At 38.3% G+C, this 23,721-nt stretch overlaps 1 protein-coding gene across 1 annotated transcript; it reads left to right on the plus strand.

The window, feature by feature from the left end:
* The first annotated feature begins 17,973 nt into the window (after positions 1 to 17,973).
* On the plus strand, positions 17,974 to 23,379 carry LOC133797175 (uncharacterized). The gene is made up of 16 exons (XM_062234997.1): positions 17,974 to 18,168; positions 18,286 to 18,335; positions 18,500 to 18,560; positions 18,848 to 18,943; positions 19,022 to 19,171; positions 19,559 to 19,690; positions 20,006 to 20,133; positions 20,309 to 20,351; positions 20,427 to 20,510; positions 20,722 to 20,763; positions 20,975 to 21,045; positions 21,788 to 21,841; positions 21,942 to 22,047; positions 22,175 to 22,243; positions 22,398 to 22,541; positions 23,017 to 23,379. Exons 1-16 carry the CDS (start codon positions 18,031 to 18,033, stop codon positions 23,128 to 23,130), a joined length of 1,482 nt encoding a protein of 493 aa, XP_062090981.1. The 5' UTR covers positions 17,974 to 18,030; the 3' UTR covers positions 23,131 to 23,379.
* The last annotated feature ends 342 nt before the right edge of the window (positions 23,380 to 23,721 follow it).

Genomic DNA, 23,721 nt, shown 5'->3' on the forward strand with positions numbered 1-23,721 from the left:
AAATAATGTTCATTGATTTATTTGTTATTTCATTAGATTGATTTACACTAAATGCTTTGAAATTATAATTTAGAAAAGTGAAGAAAAATCCTATATTTTTAGAATTAATTTGTGCTTAAAATTATAAATCTATTTTGAAAATGATAGTTTGATTTATTTTAACTATCACTAAAACTTGGGAATCAATGTACTTATAAATATTATTGAACTTATATTTTGTGGATTTTATTATCTTAATAATCTTATTTTACTATCTTGATTTTTACTTTTAATTTATATTTATATACATTGTTTTTAATTTCTATATTATTGTATGTTATTTTATTTTCTTTATTAAAAAAATCACATCAATCTTTGGAACTAGTTTAAAATTTATTAATTTTGGTTTAAAATAGTTTTCTTTTCGATTTTAAGACAACTCCTTTGGGTTCAATATCCTTGCTTACACGATCACTATTCTATATGAACGATTCGTGCGCTTGCGATTTATAAATATTTAAAACATACCCGTTTTGGGTTCATCACATTTCAAATGTGATTTTTCACTTCAAATTTATTTATTTATTCTTCTAAACCTAACTGTAACCAGTTACAGTCACGATATGTTCTAATTTCTAGTTTTTTTTCCATATCTATTTAAGTAATCAGTTACAATGGCATCTGATTCTTTTTATTCAAATCTGATTTTATTTAGACCTAGTTGTGACAAGTTACAATAACAATTAATTTAGATTTTTTTGTTTAGATCTGATTTTATTTTCACACCTGGCTAAGTCTGTAACGTCCCAAATTTGCTAATAAGGCTTATTGCCTCGATTAGTGTACTAGGAGGGCATAATTGGATTTATATGTGTGTAATTAATTGAATATATGTGTGACTACGTGGCATGCATGATTTGTATGGTAATATGAATATATATATGCATGTTTATGTGAATTAAATATCCATGTAGGCTTGTTCTTGTTAATAATGGCATATTTGTAATTTTGACCCGTAAGGCTAAGGATAAGACTAGGGGCATTTTGGTCATTCTCTAAACTTTGGATAGACTTAGTTGCTAGAGAACCTTATAACCTAAGGAAAAAGAAGAAAACACTCTCAGCTCACACTTTCTCTTTCTCCTGCATCCCTCTTTCTCTAATGAGCCTTGGGGAAGCTGTTGAACTTTGGAGATTTTGTTGGGAATTGTGCCCTGAAAGCATATGTAGTAGACATTGTTTTAAGAAATAAATAAATAAATTGAATTTGTTTTGCATATATTTTATGGACTATATTATTATGTGATAATATTAAGTAAATATCATAAAAAATTCCTAAGTTCATATATGTGATCTCAACCACGTATTGGTACGGGAGGATTGTGTTTGAGATAAATGAACTTGAATAGTTCGCAGTAAAATAAAGTTATGGAAGCTTTAGATTAATTACTGCAAGTATGGTCCACTAGTATTATGAATACATGTGATCTAGATCTGGATTACTAGTGTAGTAGGACACTTTAGTGGATGTACTTTATATATTAAAGAATATATATAACTGGACAAGTTATGTTTATTAATACTTAGTTAAATATCGTTTCGAAATATTAAATAATATATCAACTGATAATCATATATGAATAGATCTCAATCATGAAGTTACTATGAACTCCTATTTATGTTATATGAGTTCTTTGATTCACTCGTTAGGGTTTGCCAGAATGATCAGGCTAGATACTTTTGTTTTGGGAACTCATTAATGTAAATGGTTGGGGACATAGTATATAGATATGGAATATATACCTTATCGTAAGAGATTGAATAATGGTTCTCTTAAGGGTTGACTTTTGCGACTGAAAGGTTATTGAGCTCAAATTCATAATTTAGTTATGAATTAACCTACACTAGTAAAGTCAATGGTACTTAAGGAAACAAGATATAATTAAAATGATAATACAATAATTTTATTCCCGGTTAATTATGAATTATTATTAGAGGGTTAATTTGTATGTAATGATTATATCAATGGACACTTTATTGTTATAAAGTACTCAGTAGATGAAATGTATATAATTACAATAGTGCAGTCTCATATTTATAGTGGAGTAATCATTAGATTAGTAAATTAAGATTATTAATTAAAGAGTTTAATTAATAATCACAAATTTATTGGAGCTTTGAATTATAGGTCCATAGGTCCTCACAGTGGCTCTATCAACACTATTCAAGGCAAGAGTTGATATAAATGGTAAAATAGTAAAAAGACATATTTAAGAAGAAATTTATTCTTCAGGCCAAATATGCAATTATATGATAATAGTGATTAATTAATTAATTACAAATTAGTTGTAATTATCAAAATTAATTATTATATAATTTTTGAAATTATAATAAAATAAATATTTAATTTTCGAAATTAGTATTTAATTAAAATTGGTTTTGATTAATTAGTATAATTAATTAAATATCTTTATTTGAGTGAGAGATAATAATCTAATAAGTTCAAATTGGATTTTAATTTAAAAGATTAATATTTATTCAAATAATTAATTGTATGTGATAATTAGTTAAAAAGATAATAGATTCAAATTTGAATTAATTATCAGGTTGTTGGATTTGATCTGATAAGGTAGTTTGAATAAATAATTAAATAATTGTGAAAAAATCAAATATAGGGTGTTGCACGACACACACAACCCCTGGACTATGTGTGGCATGCAGCTATATAAAAATCAGGGATAGATTTTTCATATTTATTTATTTATTTAATTAATTAATTAGTGGAAAATTCAAAAGTTAGATTTTGATATTTGCATTAATAAGATAATTAATTAATTAATTAAAAGATAAATTGTAAATTGGTTACATATTTATTTTTTAAATTTAAATATTTTCCATATAAGTTAGATTTATCAGAAAATAAATAAGATGCTGAATTTATTCGCTCTAATAAAAAGAATGATACTTTTCTATCTCTCCCTGAAAAAGATACAGAACCAATCTTTGGCATATTCTCTTGATCTCATGTGTTGAGTACATCAAGTTGAATAAGAAATATTCCATCCCTTATTCTCTAAGTGCCCACACACTTCTTGAGGTGTAGAGAACGTTGTGGAAGATCTTGGTGTGAATACCTGGGAGCAACTTGAATAGGAATATCATTTATTTTACGAAAAGATAGCAATGACACTTGATAGGCATCAAGAAGTATGTTCTTTATTCTTTTCTTGTTTATGATTAATGTAAGTATATTAATGGATCCGCATATTTAAAAGTAGTTTAAATATGTTACAAAAAATTTGGTGTACACTAGGCCACCCATCACTATTCCGCTGCGTATTAGGAAACTCGTTCCTAATAGATTTGACTTAGGAATTGAAGAGGGTGGATGTTAGGATTACTTGGGGTTCAGCTCAGAGGTAAAAATTACTAATAAGGTAAGGTTTATAACCTGTTTTCTTTGTGAATTTTTGTGATTAAGTTAGGTTTTTGGTGATGTTGACGCCGTTTTTTGTCAACTTGAAATGTAGAGCACGTAAACAATAAATATTTATGGCCAGAAAATGCAATAAAACAAGGAGGATTTTTACGTGGTTCAGCAGTTAACTCTGCCTAGTCCACGAGTCTTTATTATTAGAACTTAGGAAATTTCTAGAAATTCTTCAGAGATGAATTCTCCAGAGTTTCTCTCAAGATCACAAAATTTCGGTCATTTACAAAGGTACAGGACTTCTCTATTTATAGAGGAAGTCTCATGATACTTTCCCACACGTCTCTGGGAAGTTCTCTTTTACATTAATAAATTTAATAGCTTTAAAAGCTTGTAACTCCTATATACAAGGAAACGTCCCCTGAAGACCAGGGGCGTATAACTGAATAATAAATATCCCTTTATTATAGGGAAGTTACAACAATAAATGTAGACTGCGTCTCTCCAATTGACTCACTAAGATGTTCGAAGTCAGCAACCTACATCGTCAGCATCGTTCCATCCCAGGTCTCTGAGTGACTTTCAAGTTGTAATATTTTCTCCAAGATCACATAGTTTCGAGCTCATACTTATGTCAGGCTCGGGACTTTTGATCCGAGGCCACCCGAGATCAGACGTACTCCGATGTCTGTCTTTCGAGCTTGTGAGGACTTTGAGGCTACCCATCTTCGAGGTTGCCACCTGCTTTGTAGGTTCGGTGCCTAGGTTGCGAACACGCATTCTAGATATTGCGAGCTCACACCTGACGAATCCAGCTTTCAAGATCATAATTCTCAAGGCTCGAAATCTGGGTGTAACATTTTGCCCCCTCAAAAGTATTTGTTCGAATCCTATGAGAAGGAAACTTTTGAACTACTTTTCTTGGGAACTGCATCGTCACACACGTTCGAAAATGGACACGTGCCAGTTGGGTATTGCTCACCCAAGGTACTCGAGTACCTTGGAAACCTGACCACGATCGTTCGCCTGCCACCTTTTTGGCGCCATCTTATCATTTGTCCCTGACCATCACATTTGATAAGAATCATGATCAATGGCTCGGATTAATCCCTTTTTTCCTCCTCTGATTGCCTATATATAAGGCTCTAGTCATCTTCCTCATTCTATTTTACGCTCATCAGAGGAAAAAAAGAAAAGAGAAACTAGAGGATATCCCAGAAAACTCTTGCTTTTGCATGTTTTCCCAGCCTAGGAAGCAAAAGACCGCCAACTTGCTCGAGACCGTGGGATTATACTTGCAGCCTCTTCTTCAATCAACGATTTCTCTACAATCATCGTCTTCATTGCGTAAGTATCTGACGTATATATATATTTTCTTTATCAGTTTCTGGCTTTGCTGTTCTTTTTCTTTTCTTTTAATACATATGATTTACATTTCTTGGTCGGAAATATTTTGCACATTTTATATTAAAGAATCGCGTATGTTTGTTTATTCGCACAAACATAGTTTGGATTTAGGCTCGAGGTTCAATGCATTCATGCACAGTTTGCTCGAATTTATCCGCTTCCGATCTCGTTATTCGTCAAGGTCGAATATTACTTTAACCATGAACTCGAAAGTACTTATATGGTGTGTAATGCGAACGGTTTAGTTATATCTTATTTTTTAGTTACTTTTTCTCGTCCTCGGTTATCTCTCCGAGGTTATGAGTTCGAAACTATTTTTTTTTTATAAGATACTCCAGCCTCGATCTCGACTTAACTCGAAGTAGGTTCATGTTCCAACTTACCGTCGATTAATTTTAGCTGGTTTGTTCCAAACCTATTAAGGTTGTGTTTGGTTTTTAATCCATACACTTATATTTTTAATCTAGTTCGCATATTTGGTTTCATCCAAACATTTTTATCTTTTGATAATTTGGTTAAGTCCAAACTATCTAAGCTCGCGCATTTGGTTATATCCAAACACTTGTATATTTTTTATAATTCGGTTATATCCAAACTATCTTAGCTCGCACATTTGGTTATCTCCAAACACTTGTATGTATTTCGTGTATGTTATTTTATTTTTGGGTTTATACATTTTTAGACCCTGTGTTTTGTCTCATTACCTGTTTGGACCCTGTGTTTTGACAAATTACTTTTTAGATCTTGTGTTTTCTAAAATAGTTCAAATAGACCCCTAAACCCAATTTTGATCAAAGTTTTTTGAACTAAAATCACAAATAATTCATCAAACTAACAACTCAGAACAAAAATACAGTCATTCTGCCTAAGAACTGTGTTGTGATAATCAATTTGTTGTTCATCAAAATCAGGTTTAGGGGCCTATTTGAACCATTTTACAAAACACAGGGTCCAAAAAATAATTTATCAAAACATAGGGTCCAAACAGGTAATGATGTCAAACACATAGTCTAAAAATGTATAAACCCTTTATTTTTCAAGCTGATGGTATATATACCAATGATGCCCCCTTAATATCTTATGAGTGTGACCATAGGTTATTACATTAAGAGTGATTGCAAAAATAAAGAAAAACATAACATATTGAACGAAATAAATCTTTATTTGATAAAATCCAAAAGTAGACAAAACAATACAGATAAACAAGCATGGTTACAGGCAACACCCTTCCTATACTATTGATAGTAAGGTCTTAGGTGTTCGCCATTCCATGCTCGCGGTACCAAGCTCCCATCCAATCTTGCTAACTTGTAGACACTAGGTCGAATGACTGACTCTATCTGGTATGGTCCTTCCCAATTTGTCCCGAGCACGCCAGATGCTGGATCTCGCATTGCCAAAAATACACGCCTTAGCTCCAGATCTCCTACACCGAACTTTCGATCTCGAACCCTCTTGTTGAAGTACCTGGTAGCTCGCTGCTAGTAGGCAGCGTTCCTCAGCTGAGCTTCGTTTCTTCTTTCTTCGATCAGGTCTAAGGTTTCTTCGAGCTGAGTGTGGTTCGAGCTTTGGTCATAAGCGTGAGTTCGAATTGTAGGAATCTCGACCTCAATAGGCAACATAGCTTCACAACCGTATGCCAGAGAGAATGGGGTATGTCCCGTTGATGTTCGAGCTGTAGTCCTATATCCCCATAGGACCTGGGGCAATTCTTCGGGCCATCGTCCTTTTGCTTCCTCCAACTTTTTCTTTAGCGAACTCTTGAGAGTTTTGTTTACAGATTCGACCTGGCCATTCGCCTGGGGATGAGCTACTGACGAAAAACTCTTTATTATTCCATTCTTCTCGCAAAATTTGGTGAACAAGTCGCTATCGAACTGGGTTCCGTTGTCGAATACAATTTTCCGCAGCATCCCATATCGGCATACAATGTTCTTTACCACGAAGTCAAGGACTTTCTTGGAAGTTATTGTTGCTAACGGTTCAGCCTCTGTCCACTTTGTGAAGTAATCTACGGCAACTACAACATACTTCACACCGCCCTTGCCAGTTGGGAGATAACCTATGAGGTCGATTCCCCATACCGCGAATGGCCATGGGGAAGTCATCATGGTCAGATCGGATGGTGGAGCTCGAGGAATCGTGGCGAACCGCTGGCATTTATCGCATTTCTTTACGTATTCGAAAGAATCTGATTTGATGGTAGGCCAGAAATAACCTTGGCGTATGATTTTCTTGGATAGGCTATGCCCTCCAGTATGGTCTCCACAGAACCCTTTATGAATTTCTTCAATGAACTTCTTGGCCTCGGATGGAGTCACACACCAAAGTAATGGCATGGAATATCCTCTTCTATACAGCTTTCCATCCAAAATGGTGTAACGGGGAAGTTGATACATTAATTTTCGAGCCTGGTTCCGATCTTTCGGAAGGACGCCGGTCTCGAGATTGTAACGCCCTGGTTACCCCAGAACAGTTACGGTGAACAGTGAACCGGAAATTTGACCCGCTACCCGAGTCCTTTGGTTAAAAACGTGAACTAAGTATCTTTATCAGGTTAAGGTGAAAACTAGTAAAAAGGAAAGGGTACATTTCATTAAGTAAATAAACTGCTCATGAGCCTTTTAAAATGTTTACAAGTAGTTCGTAATACAAAAGAGTCGCTACAGTTCCAAATTTACAATCCCCGCCGGCCTAAGCGGCAAAAATAGGGTAAACCCCTAGTCCCTCTGAGAACTCCTTGACCGTGGCAGTCAAGCGGCCCTGTATGTACATTACATCGCCCAAGCTCTCCACTCAAGGCTGGCCAAGCTTTTCCTTTCCTTTACCTGCACCACATAGCACCCATGAGCCAAGGCCCAGCAAGAAAACATAGCAAGACATGATATAATATCAACAACGTTCATAATAACCATTCAGGACTATCAGTCCAACAAGTAGGTGACAATAGCCAAAAGTCACAATAATGAGCATCGCTCCCTCTAGCCATGTGACGATAGGGTCACCAGGGCTTAACTGATAGGTGATTTCTTTCATAAGCTTGATCAGGACAGGTGCATGGCGATTGGTCACCAACATAACCTTCCTCACGACTCTAGAGTCGAAACTATGGACAACATCCCTTAGCCTTGTGACAAACAGTCACCGGGGTCATATACCTTGGCTATAATCATCTGGTCGTAGACCAGGCAAGCGCTTGTAAGTTTCTCGACCCTAGGGTCGGTCTGGCATTAATGCTATAGAGTCATTCAATGCATGATTCTCGACTTTAGAGTCGGTCCCTGACTAGTCAGTGTCTCAAGCAGGTAATCAGCGTTCAATAGCATTTAATATGCAATCCATGTCCACATATATCAACCAGCATGCCTCAAACATCAAACCATACATGCCATATATCTATACAGGGTGCAACTGTATTCATACACTGTTTTCTTACCTCTGGTTCGAGTGAGAATTATAATATGAATGACCCCTGAGAACGATCAACCTTTAAAACCCTCGAAGGTCACCTGGTCACAACCAAATTATAGAATTTATCAATAAAAATGGTAACCGAGGGTTCCCAAACCAAATCCCAGCCCCCGAGACCTCAAATACTACCCAACCGGGTACTAGGTTCAACCCCGAGGCCTATGGTTTGAATCCCCGAGCCAAAAACCTCATTTTAGCAAAATTGGCCTTAAGGGTCGCCCCCCCCCCCCCCCCTCTCTGCTGCGCCGCGGCGCGCCTCCAGACAGAGAGGCTCCCTGCCTGCCAAACGCCAAGGGCCGCGGCGCTCCCCTGCTGCGCCGCGGCGCTCAGCCCAGAATGGCTAAGTCGGCCACACGAACCAGTTTTTCTCCCTGTGCAATTCCCTCTCAAACCAGACCTTTAAACCCTCATAGAACCTCTTCCTAACACATAATTGAACCCCCAAAAAACACCCTTAGCTTACTCACATCAAACCCCAATCAAACTAACACTAAAACCCCCTTTGATTCACACTTTCCACATCAAAACCCATGACTGAAAAGCTAAAACGAAAACAGAGCATAGCTTAAGTTCAGTGATCAAAACTTACCTCAAAACCTGTTTTGAACTCCCACACAAGTATAACCAAGTCTACCAACTCAGCCTTGAAGTTCCTTAGCTTGATATCCCACCTAGAACTCAAAACTCTCAAAGAAGGCAATGGAGAAGATGAAGCTAGGAGAAGGTACGGGAATGAAGAAGCAAACCTCTGTTTTACTCTGTTTATTCCAGAGCCTTCCAATCCACTTAAGTCACATATATTCTCCCAAAAAGACCAAAATACCCTTGTGTCATCCTAAGCCTTTAAAGCCACCCCAAGGGCAAAATTGGTACTTCCCGCTTAACCCGTTAATTATAATTAACGCTTCCCAATTCCCGCTAATCTCAATATCCTCAAACACCAATAATTCATACCCCGTTACCCTAAAATCCCCGGTAACGCTATAGCCATTAATAACACCCCGAGACTCACCCCGAGCCCCGATCTCAAACCTGTTATGACCAAACCGTTAAATCACGTTTAAAGATCGTCTCATGTCGGAATACTCGAACCAATCCACATTATAATGTGGTCTCACAATACATCATTATCATACAAACCAATATTCAATTATACCCTCAACGGGCCAAATTACCAGAATACCCCTGTAAACAAATGTGGACTCGCATACATGCATTTAACATCATATTATAATATATTTCTCATAAACATGCATAAACACATTTAATGGCATAATTAAACAGTTATGGCCCTCCCGGCCTACTAATCCAGCCATTAACCATAATAGGGAATCTGGGGCATTACAGAGATATTCGACTATCGGGGTCATCCAGGTAGGCTCGGAATCGATCATACACACGTCTTCCAGCCCGGCTCGTTGATGCTAGGCGCCGAGAGATGTTCTATTGGCACAACATTTAGCTCGTCATTCTCGGTGGAAGTAGCGAGCCGAGCTAAGGCATCTGCATTTGAGTTTTGCTCTCGGGGAACCTGTTCGATCGCATAAAACTCAAAATGATCCAGTGTGGATTTTGCCTTTTCTAAGTAAGCTGCCATTTTTGTGCCACGAGCCTGGTATTCTCCCAAAATTTGGTTAACCACAAATTGGGAGTCGCTGTAGCAATGTATTGCTTTAGCTTTGAGTTCTTTGGCTATACAGAGTCCCGCCAGTAAAGCCTCATATTCGGCCTCGTTATTCGATGCGTTGAAGTCGAATCTCAAGGCAGAATGAAATCTGCTTCCTGTGGGAGTAATCAAAATGACCCCTGCCCCCGATCCATTTTCATTAGATGACCCATCGACGTAAAGTTTCCACAGCACGTGGGCCGGGGTTGTAACTTCATCGTTGGTCATGCCAGTACATTCCACTATAAAGTCTGCCAATGCCTGTGCCCTAATGGTCGTCCTCGGGTGGTAGGTGATCTCGAATTGCCCGAGTTCAACCGCCCATTTAAGAAGTCGACTTGAAGCCTCCGGTTTAGACAAGGCTTGCCTAAGTGGTTGATCAGTCAATACATGGATGGGGTGCTCCTGAAAGTAGGGTCAAAGTTTACAAGATGAATGAATTAAGCTGAGAGCTAGCTTTTCCATCAAGGGGTATATCGACTCTGCCCCCAGTAATCTTTTGCTGATGTAATATACGGGCCTCTGTACCTTTTCTTCTTCTCGCACGAGCACTGCACTTATTGCGTGTTTGGTAGTGGCAAGATATAAGTACAGTACTTCTCCCGTAATAGGTTTTGATAAGATGGGGGGTTCTGCGAGGTGATTTTTAAGCTCTTGGAAGGCCAGCTCACACTCTTCTGTCCATTCAAATTTCTTGCCTCCCCTCAATAGGTTGAAAAACGGAAGACAACGATCTGTAGATTTCGAAATAAACCTACTCAGTGCCGCCATCCTGCCGGTCAAACTTTGGACATCTTTGTGTCCTCAAGGAGAGGGCATGTAGATTAGGGCCTGGATCTTGTCTGGGTTAGCCTCTATCCCACGAGCGTTTACAATGAAACCCGGAATTTTCCAGATGATACCCCAAAGGAGCATTTCTGAGGGTTAAGCTTCATGTTATATTTTCGGAGTACGGCAAAACACTCTTCGAGGTCATCAACATGGTTATCATTAAGTTGAGACTTGACAAGCATGTCATCAACATAAACTTCCATGTTGTTCCCTATTTGCTCCGAAAACATCATGTTCACGAGCCGCTGGTATATGGCCCCAACATTTTTAAGCCCGAATGGTATGACGTTGTAACAATATAGTCCTTTGTCTGTTATAAAACTCGTATGTTCCTGGTCGGGGGCATGCATGGGAATCTGGTTGTATCCAGAATAGGCATCCATGAACGACATCAACACATGCCCCGCCGTGGCATCCACGAGTTGGTCAATCCTTGGTAAGGGAAAACAATCCTTTGGGCAAGCTTTGTTGAGGTCTGAATAGTCAATGCAGGTTCGCCACGTCCCATTAGGCTTTGGGACCAACACCGAATTGGCTACCCAGTCAAGGTAAAAAACATCCCTAATGAACCGATTTGTTTTTAACCTATCGACCTCCTCCTTCAGTGCCCTTTTTTCTGTCGTCATCCAGTTGTCTTCGCTTTTGTTGCTTCAGAGGGAAGCTCTTATCAATATTTAGCACGTGGCTCGCTATGTTCGGACTTATTCCTACCATGTTCGAATGTGACCACGCGAAGACATCCTGGTTTCTCTTCAAAAAGCAAATTAGTTGCTATTTGGTTTCTTCCTGGAGGTGTTTCCCAACCTTTACCTTTTTCGAGGGATCAAACTCTTCGAGCTGGATCTCTTCAAGCTCTTCTAACGGCTTGAGATCTACTTTCTCCTCAACCCTCGGATCAATTTCTTCATCAATCTCAAAGACCGTCCCATCCTTATTTTGAACAATGACGAGTGCTTGTGCGCTCGTCTGTTTCTTTCCTCTTAAGGAAATGATGTGGCATTCCCTTCCAGCTAACTAATCTCCCTTCAACGTCCCGATGCCACTAGGGGTCGGGAACTTAACGGCCAGATGCCTTACAGATGAGACTGCCCCCAACCCCACCAAGGCGGGTCTTCCGAGCAGCAAGTTGTAGGCCGAAGGTAGGTCTACTACTACGAAATCCATCATCTTGGTTGTTGAGACTGGGTAGTCTCCCAAGGTCATGGGGAGTTCGATGGACCCCATGCAGGCAGTCCCTTCTCCTGAAAAACCATACAACGTTGTTGCACATGCTTTCAGGTCGCGAAGAGTGAGTCCCATTTTCTCCAAGGTGGCTTTATAAAGAATGTTAACCAGCTCCCATTATCTATGAGAACCCGGTGAACTCTCTTATTTGCGAGCTGGAGAGTGATGACCAGTGGGTCATGTGAGGAAACTGAACATGGGACGCGTCGTCCTCAGTGAAGGTTATTGGCTGGGATTCAATCTTTTGACTTTTTGGAGCTCTAGGTTCGGGTTCATAAGGAGACCCGTCCCCAGTTTTTAGCTCGTTCACATATCTTTTTTGGGCATTTCTACCCATGCCCGTGGAATGAAGCCCTCCCGAGATGGTTATCACGTCTTCTCCATCAATTGGAGGGGGCCTATCTTCTTCCCTAGCTCGGGAATTGTTGTTTTGTGCAGGCTGCGGCGCGGCAGCCCTCTGGCTCGTAGACGCCTGATTAGTATTCTGGTTTTTGACATATTGTCTGAAATAACCTCTTGAGATCAATCCTTCGATCTCGTCTTTCAACTGTCGACATTCATTAGTAGTATGCCCGGTGTCTCTGTGAAATCGACAATATTTGCTGGAGTCCCTCTTGGACTTCTGATTTCTCATTGGGTCTGGATGTCTGAAGGGGACCTGATTTTCATTAGCCAGGTATATGTTCTCCCGAGACTCGTTGAGCTCGGTTTACACTCTGTACACGGAGAAATATCTTTCCCCCTTCTTTTTCTTTCCTCCCTCGGCCTCAGGGTTACTCCCTTCGTTCTTCTTTCTCTTGGAAGGGTTTTCCACAGCAAGCTTTGAAGTTGGTGGGTCCGCCGAGGTTGAGGCAGAGTTTACGTTTATCGTTGTAGTTACGGGCTGGGAGGTCACATTAAGTGTCGACCTCGCTTCCTCTACATTGACAAACCTCTGTGCTCGTTTGTTAAACTCGGTTAGGGACCTCACCAGTTTTCTCTGCATGTCATCCCAGAGAACACTCCCTGGTATTACTCCAGCTTGGACAACCATTAGATGACCGTTGTCATCCACATTTCAAGCTCGGGCAACTTCCAAGTTAAACCTTGTAAGGTAACTTTTTAATGTCTCCCCTAGCTGCTGCCGAACGTTAGTCATAGTTAATGCCTCAGGTCTAACCCCCATCATGGCTCTGAACTGCTTCTTGAAATCCTTAGACAACTGATCCCAAGAAGTGATTGAGTGTCTTCTATATTTCTCGAACCAACTTTTGGCTGGTTCCGTCAGCGATGCTGGAAATAACATGCATCTGAGCTCGTAGCCCACGTTACTTGCTCTCATTATGGTATTGAATGTACTCAAATGGCTGTACAGGTCGGACTTTCCCTCAAACGTTGGGACGTGAGGGATCCGAAATCCTTGGGGAAACTGAGTATTGGAAATATGGGGAGCGAACGGTTCAAGCTCCTCGTCAGAATCTTCATATCGACCCTAACCTTGCTCATTTTTCAAAAGCCTGAAGGCCTTTTCCAACTGATCAATTCTTTCCTGGACCGGGTCCGCGAGGGGTCTTGCCTGAAATTGGATGTCGTCGATCACAATTCAAGGTTCGCACCTTCGCATGGGGTCTTTACGCCTATTTAAGCGATCCCTCAGGTCCGAGTTTGTCGGGTTAACATTACCCCGATTCTTATTCAAGTGTTCACACAGGTCGGAGCGATTCCTGCGGCTCCCAGTATTCTTTCGACCTTGATCATGCATACTGACTGATCTGGTATCTCCAGAGTCGTCACTAGTAAGACTTGTCACATGATTATTTCGAGATGGGTCTCTTTCATGCCGCCTTGTCTTTGCAGTGCGAGATTGGGACGTTTGACTTCTTTCAGATTGGGCGCCTCTCCGTTCTCGGAAAGCCTCTCTGTTCACTTGTCTCCTTCCCGCACGTCTTTCCTCATCATCTCAAACTGGTTGGGCATTCCTACGAGGAGGTGAAGGATATCTTATAGGCGATGGAGGGAATCGTATGGGTGACGGTGGCTGCCACCCATTTCGTGGCCTAGACGGTCTGGAGTTTGCCCGAGATGGGTTGGTTGCATTATGTGTATTTCCATGGATTTGAGTCCGAGCCTCTGCAGGGGCTCGGTTGTTCTCAGTTCCTACTGGTACCTCCACAGTTGAATTAACCGGAGCCCTAGCTCGGGTACTTCTCTGGGGTCTCGAGGGAGCGGATGGCTCTGCTTGTGCCGGAGGTTGTTCCTGCCTTATTGTGGCATCGTTTTTTCGTGGACGCCCACGAGGCCTGCGGGGAGGAACATGCATGTCCCTCGGAGGAGGGGGTTTGGTTTTCACGCGGAGGCGGGGGCTGAGCCGCTTGAGCCTCTGCGGCTATCCTAGCCAACTCTTCATTCCGCTTGTTGGCTTCTGCCAACTGCTGTTTCAACTGCCGGTTTTCAAGTTCCACAATGGGAACGTACCACTCAGGATTGTAGTACATATCCTCATCCCTTGGAGGTGCTGGTGGTCCCCGAGAATCGGAGGACTCGCTTCTCTCTTCAGCATCCGGGTTTACCATTGGCTGCTTCCCAGGGCGTCTCAGATAGTTTTCTTCAGGAATGTTTTGATCGTTTGCGGCCGTAACTTGTTCAGGGACTGAATGCTTAAGGCTCTCAATGAAAGCACCAAACTGTTGACGCCGTTTTTCGTCAACTTGAAATGTAGAGCACGTAAACAATAAATATTTATGGCCAGAATATGCAATAAAACAAGGAGGAATTTTATGTGGTTCAGCAGTTAACTCTGCCTAGTCCACGAGTCTTTGTTATTAGAACTTAGGAAATTTCTAGAAATTCTTCAGAGATGAATTCTCCAGAGTTTCTCTCAAAATCACACAATTTCGGTCCTTTACAAAGGTACAGGACTTCTCTATTTATAGAGGAAGTCTCAGGATACTTTCCCACACGTCTCTGGGAAGTTCTCTTCTACATTAATAAATTTAAAAGCTTTAAAAGATTGTAACTCCTATATACAAGGAAACGTCCCCTGAAGACCAGGGGGCGTATAACTGAATAATAAATATCCCTTTATTATAGGGAAGTTACAACAATAAATGTAGACTGCGTCTCTCCAATTGACTCACTAAGATGTTCGAAGTCAGCAACCTACATCGTCAGCATCGTGCCATCCCAGGTCTCTGAGTGACTTTCAAGTTGTAATATTTTCTCCAAGATCACATAGTTTCGAGCTCATACTTATGTTAGGCTCGGGACTTTTGATTTGAGGCCACCCGAGATCAGACGTACTCCGATGTCTGTCTTTCGAGCTTGTGTGGACTTCGAGGCTACCCATCTTCGAGGTTGCCACCTGCTTTGTAGGTTCGATGCCTAGGTTGCGAACACATATTCTAGATATTGCGAGCTCACACCTGACGAATCCAGCTTTCGAGATCATAATTCTCAAGGCTCGAAATCTGGGTGTAACAGGTGAGTTTAGCTCTAGCTTGGGTGGTTTAAGGATTTGACTTGGATTTTGAGTTGTTTGTGCTATTCAGGCTGTGTTATTGAGGGTCCTAGACTCAAGTATGGCTTTAGTGTATGTTTAAATTGAATTATGGTGAGTTTAGCTTGGGGAAAACGCAGAAAGAAAGCTGTAAAATCTGGGTTCGTAGGGTTGTGCCGCAACCCTGTTCTTGGGGCGCCGCAACCTGTGTGAACCCAGGGTCTAAGGTTTTCAATTTTTGCCTAGGTGCGTTGTGACCCTTCAGGGTTGAGTCCCGACGTGTGTCCCTGGGAATGTAGTGGCTGGGGGCCTCTGACGTGAGGCGCGCCGCAACCCATTAGGGGGCGCTGCGGTGCGCATAGGTAAAAATGGCCAAATAAGATTTTTATGCCCGGAACTTAATCTTAAGGGCTCGGGAAAGATTCTACTACCCTGTTTAGTCAAACTTGAGATCTCAGAGACTAGTAAATTATTCTGAAGCTTTTCATTGATTTAGGTTTTGATGGTTATCCATTATTGCGTTGTGATTGGGTTATACCGCTAAGGCTCGGGAATAGAGATCGTTCTCGGGATCACCTTATATTTTCAGCTCGAGACTCGAGGTAGAAAGTTGCACCTGGGTTGTGATCGAGGCTTGGACCCCTGTTAACGAATGTGATTATGACTACGATTATATTTGTATTTGAGAATATTTGGCTAGGCATACTTGTGTTATGCTGCAACTAATTGCGAGTTATGCGATCTATCCGTTTGATTATATTTTATTTGAATGTCCGGCCTAAGGGAGCCAGGGCTAACGTTAAGTGTGCGAAACGTAGCCCGACCTAAGCATGTTGGGGTCAGCCATAAGACCAGAGAGGACCAAGCCTAAGGGCGTCGGGCCTGAACGTCACTTAAATAAAAAGAAGTGTCGTTTGCACTTAACTAACTGTATTGATTGTTGAGAATTGATTATGTGTTGGATTGAGCAGATTATTACTACTAAGCTTATTGCTTATGACTTGTTGCTTATTGAATTTGTCGACTCAAGTTTACTGTTTATATACTATTGCTCATTTGTATATGTTAATTTAAGTTTTTTTGTTGTGCCTTGGCTCACGGGTGCTACGTGGTGCAGGTATGGGAAAGGGAAAGCTGGGCCAGCTATGAATTGGAGAGTTTTAGGGGCAGCGTGTACATATGCAGCTGCTCGACTGCCACGGCCGAAGGATCAATAGGGACTAGAGCCAAACTTAATTTTGCCACTTAGGCCGACTTACATTGTAATTATTTTGAGAGTTGTAAATGCCTTGCAAGCCCTTATTTTTGGGATCCCATGTACAGACTCAAACTTTTTAATGAAAATAGTTATTTCTACGATCAAATTTTTTTTAACTCTAATCCAAGGATTATCCTTAGTAACACATTTATAACCATTTATAACCAAATGACTTGAGTTAGCAAGTCCAGCACTATTTAAAATACATAGTGTAATGGTCTTAGTTATCAAGGGCGTTACCTAGTATCTAGGTACCATGGCGATTTGTTTTTTTTTTCTTCAAACCTAGCTGTAATCAGTTACCATTATGATATGTTTAGATATTTTTTTGTTTGGATCCTATTTGTTTCCAGGTCTGGTTAAGTAACCGGTTACCATCACAACTAGTTCTTTTTTTTTTTCATATCTATTTTTTTTCCCTAGCTTTAACTAGTTACATTCATGATCAATTTAATTTATTTTTATCATATCATTTTTTTTCTTCCAAGTCTCACTATGTAACCAATTACAATTCAATTGGTATTTTGATAATGGTACATTACTATAAAAATTAAAATTATTTTTATAGTTGTAACGAGTTATTAAAACACCACATTAAAAATAAAACAGGTTTTTATAGTTGTAATCAGTTACTGGACATCACTAAAAAAAAATTGACAGTGGCATATAATTACTACCACAAAAAAATTTTAAAATTGTTTTGATAGTGATAACTGGTTACTGCGGAGAACATGTTGATTGAAGAAGATAAAAATAGAAGAAAATAATAAAAAATAGAAATAAAAAGCATGGTGATAAAGATAACGTTTTTTTTTCAAAAAATAATGTGAAAAAAAAAGTTTTATAAAATATGAATGATAAAAAATAATACAAAAAATTAAAATTAAAAAAATAACCTTAAAACATATTAAAACTAGCTACTAAAATTTTATAAAAAATAAAATATAGTATACAAATATATGAAAAAAAACTCCAATAAAAATATAAACAAAAAAATATGCCATAAGAAACTCAAGAAAAAAAAAACTACCACAGCTTAAAAAAAAATCTCATATTTGGTGAATTTCCTCTTTTTATTTTGGTGAATTAGAAGGTTGTGTAGACTTGGGCTTCGGATTGGAGAAGCGACAATCTGTTTGGGCTACCTGAATAAGGAGTAGGCCCAACGGATCAGCTAACGCGAGTGAACGAACGCTGCCGTTTTGGGACTCAGTTTTGTTAAGAGGAAGTCTTCGTTTCGGACTTTCTACAGCAGGCCGCCTACGGCGAAACCAAGGACACCATTTTAGATGGCTTCGCCGTCGCGACTCTCTCCTCCACCAGTACCGATGGAGCTCCACGTCATCAACCGGAAAAAGCTTCTCAATTCTTTTCGTCACCACCTTTCTCAGCCTTCTCGCCCACTCCATGGTTTCGTTTTTCTCCAAGTAAACTCTCTCTCTCTCTCTCTCTCTCTTCCCTATATTATTCATTATGCATGAACATATTTTCTGTAAATTGATTCATCAGAAGATTTTATTTCTAATTATTATTTTTGTTCACAGGGGGGTGAGGAGCAAACTCGCCATGATACTGATCACATCGAACTCTTCAGGTACCTACATTAAAAAAGAAAAAGAATATATAAAAAAACCCGCGTTTCCATGTTTTTTTTTTTGGATTATCTTGATTATAAATGTTATTTATGTGTGTTTTTTTTTTAGATTGAATGGTTAATGGTAAATGTACTGACAATCTGATATGTCGTTTGATGGGTAGACAGGAGAGTAACTTCGCTTACTTGTTTGGAGTGGTTGAGCCTGGTTTTTATGGAGCTATAGTAAGTTTTGTTTTGGAAAATGGATCCGTCTGCTCGCTTTGATGTAATTTATTGTTTTATATTGCTGGTTTATACGACCATATTATTGGGTCTGAATTGTTTTAATATTTAATTTGGTCTTAGGAGTTTTGCAGTCCTAGAGACTTGTTATTTTCCTTCTGTTTGTAATGGGATTGGTTGGGGTTGCTTCACTGTATTTATCCACTTACGATGTTTATCATACTTTCCATAAGCTACTGAAACATGTTTACTTATAGATTTTCATATATAATTTTTTTTCCTTGAAGGACATTGCATCAGGAAAATCGTTTCTTTTTGCTCCTAGGTTACCTGCTGATTATGCTGTTTGGTTGGGAGAAATAAAGCCTTTAGTCCACTTCAAGGTGATTGAACGGTTCATAAGAATTTCTTTAAGGCAAGATAGCTATTTATTTGCTCATGTATATGTTCCTTATTTGCAGGAGAAATATATGGTTGACATAGTATACTATACCGATGAGATTTTGAAAGTTTTACAAGATGAATTCCAGGGATCCAGTAAACCTCTATTGTTCCTCTTGCATGGACTGAATACTGATAGTAATAACTTCTCAAAACCGGCAGAATTTGAGGTCTGTCGACCATTGTATACTTTCATTCTGCTCGCACAATAACCTATTTATACTTTGGAACATGAAATACCCAGGGGACTTTGGTGTTTGTAAGGCTTGAATGGGGATGGGGATGGAGATAGAGCATGTTTGTAAAGTCTTTAACATATACTAAAATTATGTAATGTACAGGTTTTCTGTTTTGTCAGAATTTTGTTTCATTCAACGTTGATATCATTACTGGACACTGGTTAGCTCAAGTAGTTGGGTGAGTGTGTATGAACAGAGTGGTCATGGGTTGAAGTTAAAGAAAGAAAAAATCAATAAATGTGTACAACAATATATAGGTTACTATGTTACAGGTTATCATAATGTTATATTCACCATTTTATTGTATTTTCTACGCAGGGGATAGATAAGTTTGAAAGTGATTTGACTACTTTGCATCCAATTTTGACTGAATGTCGCGTTTTAAAATCAGACCTGGAGCTTTCTCTTATCCAGTTTGCTAATGATATAAGTTCTGAAGCTCATATTGAGGTAACTTTTTACAAATATTCCAGTCTTAATTTTTTTTTAATAAAATTATAGGTTAACACACTGTTATGCTCCCAAAGATCTTCAGGTTTGGCAGGGGTTTTAGTTTGGAAATTAAATCCACTAGCGTTAGCAAAGAAAAAATGCCAATATACCTCTTACTAAAGGATCAGTAGATAATAACTGGTGACTTCATGATAGTATCATCTTGATTCAGTGGATTTGTTTTTTGAAGTTTCTTATAAGTATCTGAAAACTTCAAATGTTTCCTGCTCCAATGTTAACTTGTGTAATCATTCAAAATGTTGTTCCGAGCAGGTCATGAGAAAAGTTAGGGTAGGCATGAAAGAGTATCAATTAGAAAGCATATTTCTTCATCACACCTACATGTATGGTGGATGTAGGCATTGTTCATACACGTGCATATGTGCTACTGGTGGGAACAGGTATGCTTTACGTTTTAATAGTAAATTATTATTTTTCCCCATAGCCACAATAATTATACTAATTTTTAATATATGTTTATGTATAGATTTCTCACTTACTTCCAGTTATGATTGTTTCTGTAAGACATGTACTTCAAGTCAAAATTTGTTTAACAGCTATAATATTTTATAACAGTGCCGTTCTCCATTATGGGCATGCAGCAGCTCCGAACGACAGGGTACAGTGAAATTCATCCTTGAAGTACAATTACCTTTTTGTGATTTTCTAGTAAACACAGTGTCTTTGGTTGCAGACTTTGAATGATGGGGATATGGCTTTGCTTGATATGGGAGCTGAATATCACTTTTATGGTTCTGACATAACTTGTTCCTATCCTGTGAGTATTTTGTTTTTCTTGTTAGTTGAATTGTAGAACACTGGTTTCAATGTTGTAAAAAAGAACAAATAAAAGTTCTTGAGAAGTTCAAATTAGGAGAAGGCTTGTCTTATTGTTGGCGGGGCAATTTCTACGTGATGAATTTTTTTAACCCCAGATTTTATTTTTTCAATCTTTTTTTTGTGGCATTTTTTTAATCTTTTATGTGCAGGTAAACGGGAAATTTTCCTCTGACCAATCACTTATATACAATGTAAGTGCTTATATCTCTAGCACTGAATCTCTCTCTCTCTATCTCTCTGGAGCCCAAAGAGGAGTTGAGGGGCTGCTAAGTTGGTTTATATGTTTTGAATGTTGAGCCTCTTTTGGTGTTTCCTCAATAAAGAGGAGTTGAGGGGGCTGCGTTAATGTTTAGCATTTATAGTGTTTCCGCAGTAAATTGTTCTTACTATTTTTATTCATAGGCTGTTCTTGATTCTCATGACGCGGTCATATCTACAATGAAACCTGGAGTAACCTGGATAGAGATGCATAAGTAAGTCTAAGTTATTTCATTTTTAGCAAATAGTTTGGATAAATTAATATATCTGATATATTATGTGGGAGAATGTCAATATTCATTATGCTTGCTATGCGTAATTCCTGATCTGTTTGAGTGTAATTTAAATTGAGGTCATAATGTATTGCATTATGAAAATAAGATGGTAGCACTGGAGGCAAAGCACCAACTACAAATCCTTGTTTTCATATTTTTGATTTTGGTTTATAAAATGGTGAGCATCATCCACGCACAGAATTAAAATGAAATCAAGTGCAGCTGTTAACAAATCTGCATGCCAGACAGTGCCAATAAAGGTTTTTCTACATTATTCTTTAGGTAGTGTAGATGTTATATTTCGAGATGTTTCATCATTTTTCAGCTCACTTGCATTACCTTGTTTAAGTATCGTAGCGTGTGGTTTTAAAGCATTGGCTTTTCAAGCTCTTCATTCTCCTGACTACAAAATTTTAAGAATTTTTTTATTGGATTGGACATCCTTGATAACATTTTCAGCTGGTCTAGAGCTGTGCTGTATTCTAAGTTATACGTGTTATTCAGAAATTATTTGCATATATTTCATTGGAACCTGACAAACATCTGTGGTTTCTTGGCCTCTTCATTAGTCAATGGGGAAAAGAAAATGAAGATTACCACATTTCTGACAATATTGATCATTTTGAATTTTTTTAAGCTATTGATTCAGACATGCTCACGCTTGGTCTTGTATTTATTGCAGGTTAGCAGAAAGGATTGTTCTCGATTCATTGCTGAGAGGAGGCATTCTTGTTGGGTACTATAGCTTAATCTGACTGCCTTTACAAGTTATGTGCATTTCCATTATTTAGAGAGACATTTTACAGTCTATTGACCTTTTGTTTTTGGGGTTCTAGCAATGTGGATGATATGATGGTTGAACGACTGGGTGCTGTTTTCATGCCTCATGGTCTGGGGCATTTCCTTGGCCTTGACACACATGATCCTGGAGGCTATCTAAAGGTTTAATGCTTAATGTATCTGGCTGATGCTTTCTAGTCACTGATTCTCTCTCTCTCTCTCTAAACTAAATAGTTTTATACTTTCTGTCTTTCTTAATTGGGCTTGGGATGATGGGAATGATATGCAGGGAATGGAGAGGCCAAAAGAACCTGGGTTGAAATCCTTACGCACAGTCAGAGAACTCCAAGAGGGAATGGTTAGCAGTGACCATTAATATTCGACTTCTTAATCATATTATGTTATAATTTAAAGATCAACTCATTTTACAAGATAGCTTGATTTAGTCTGTTAGCGTTTGTTAAAATGTGTATATTTTGGTTGCATTTTATGCTGTTGGGGTCTTTTTATAGGTGATAACAGTGGAACCTGGTTGCTACTTCATTGATGCTTTATTGGTGCCTGCAATGGGAAACTCAAAGACTGCCAGGTTTTTTAACCATGAAGCAATTATCAGATTTAAAGATTTTGGTGGTGTTCGAATAGAAAGTGATCTGGTAATCCATTAAATCTCTCTCTTGATTTCTAAGTCTTGTAATATATTCACTCCTGGAGATTCATATCAATCTCATTGCACAAAAATCATCATATTTTCAGCTTTTTTATTTTTTTTATTTATTTATAGCTTATGCTCAAATTGAGATAAATATCTAGCTAGTTTCCCTCCGTCCAAGATGGTACTTTTTTCCATCTATTACATTTCTCAGCCACGGAGAAGTATAGGTGCAATATATAGCTTATCACAAGTAAAAATAATTTTATGGGGATTTTGGTCTAGAGGTACTTGTACCTTTTAACATTCGATCATAATTCATTTTTTGAGGAGTTTTACTTTTTAAATCGAGCCTAAAATGCTCATTTCAGATCTTTTTTTTTTTCTTTTCTTTATAGTTAATTGCCATATGATGTCCAAGTAGAGGCCTGTTCGAAAGTCTAACTCTAATATCTCTATCTCTCTCTTTTGGGTTGCAGTATGTCTCTGCAAATGGTTGCAGGAATTTGACCAATGTCCCCCGGAAAATACCGGAAATCGAAGCAGTAATGGCAGGGGGGTCATGGCCACAGGACAATGCCTCTGTTTATTGACAAAATGGGGCACGTGTGCTTTTGAATATGTTCATTTTAGCTACTACCGTCCACTGAATTTATCGGCCTTCTGGTCATGGAAGGTTGAGATTATGTAAATACTAAGTTCTTCTCATGATTTTCTTCTTAATAAATAAATACAGTCTCTTAATAATATCATGTCAGTGTGAAGATTGAAGCTTTTCCATTGTTAAGTATTGTTATTTGTACTTGATTTTGATTTAATCAAACTATCTATTATAGCAGAAACTTTGGTTCTATAAATATATATATTTTATTATAATATTTTTGGCAAAATGATATATTTTTTAAAATTATTTTGCATTCTACCTTAGTTTTAATAATTTTTTGCAAAATGATCTCTCATAATTTAGACAGCTAGTAGAAAATTTAAACAGTTAGTTGAAAAATTCAAGTAGCTGATTGAAAATTTTATAAAGTTGGTTGAAAAATTTAGACAACTGGTCGAATTTCAGATATGTTATTTTGCAAACAATTATTAAAAGTTCAATAATTTCTAAAAAAATAATAATAAAATAGTAATAATGATTATAAAATAATAATATAATATAGTTTAGAGAAATTATAGTA

The sequence above is a fragment of the Humulus lupulus genome, chromosome 8, assembly GCF_963169125.1.
Source record: "Humulus lupulus chromosome 8, drHumLupu1.1, whole genome shotgun sequence".
In the NCBI taxonomy this organism is placed as follows: domain Eukaryota; kingdom Viridiplantae; phylum Streptophyta; class Magnoliopsida; order Rosales; family Cannabaceae; genus Humulus; species Humulus lupulus.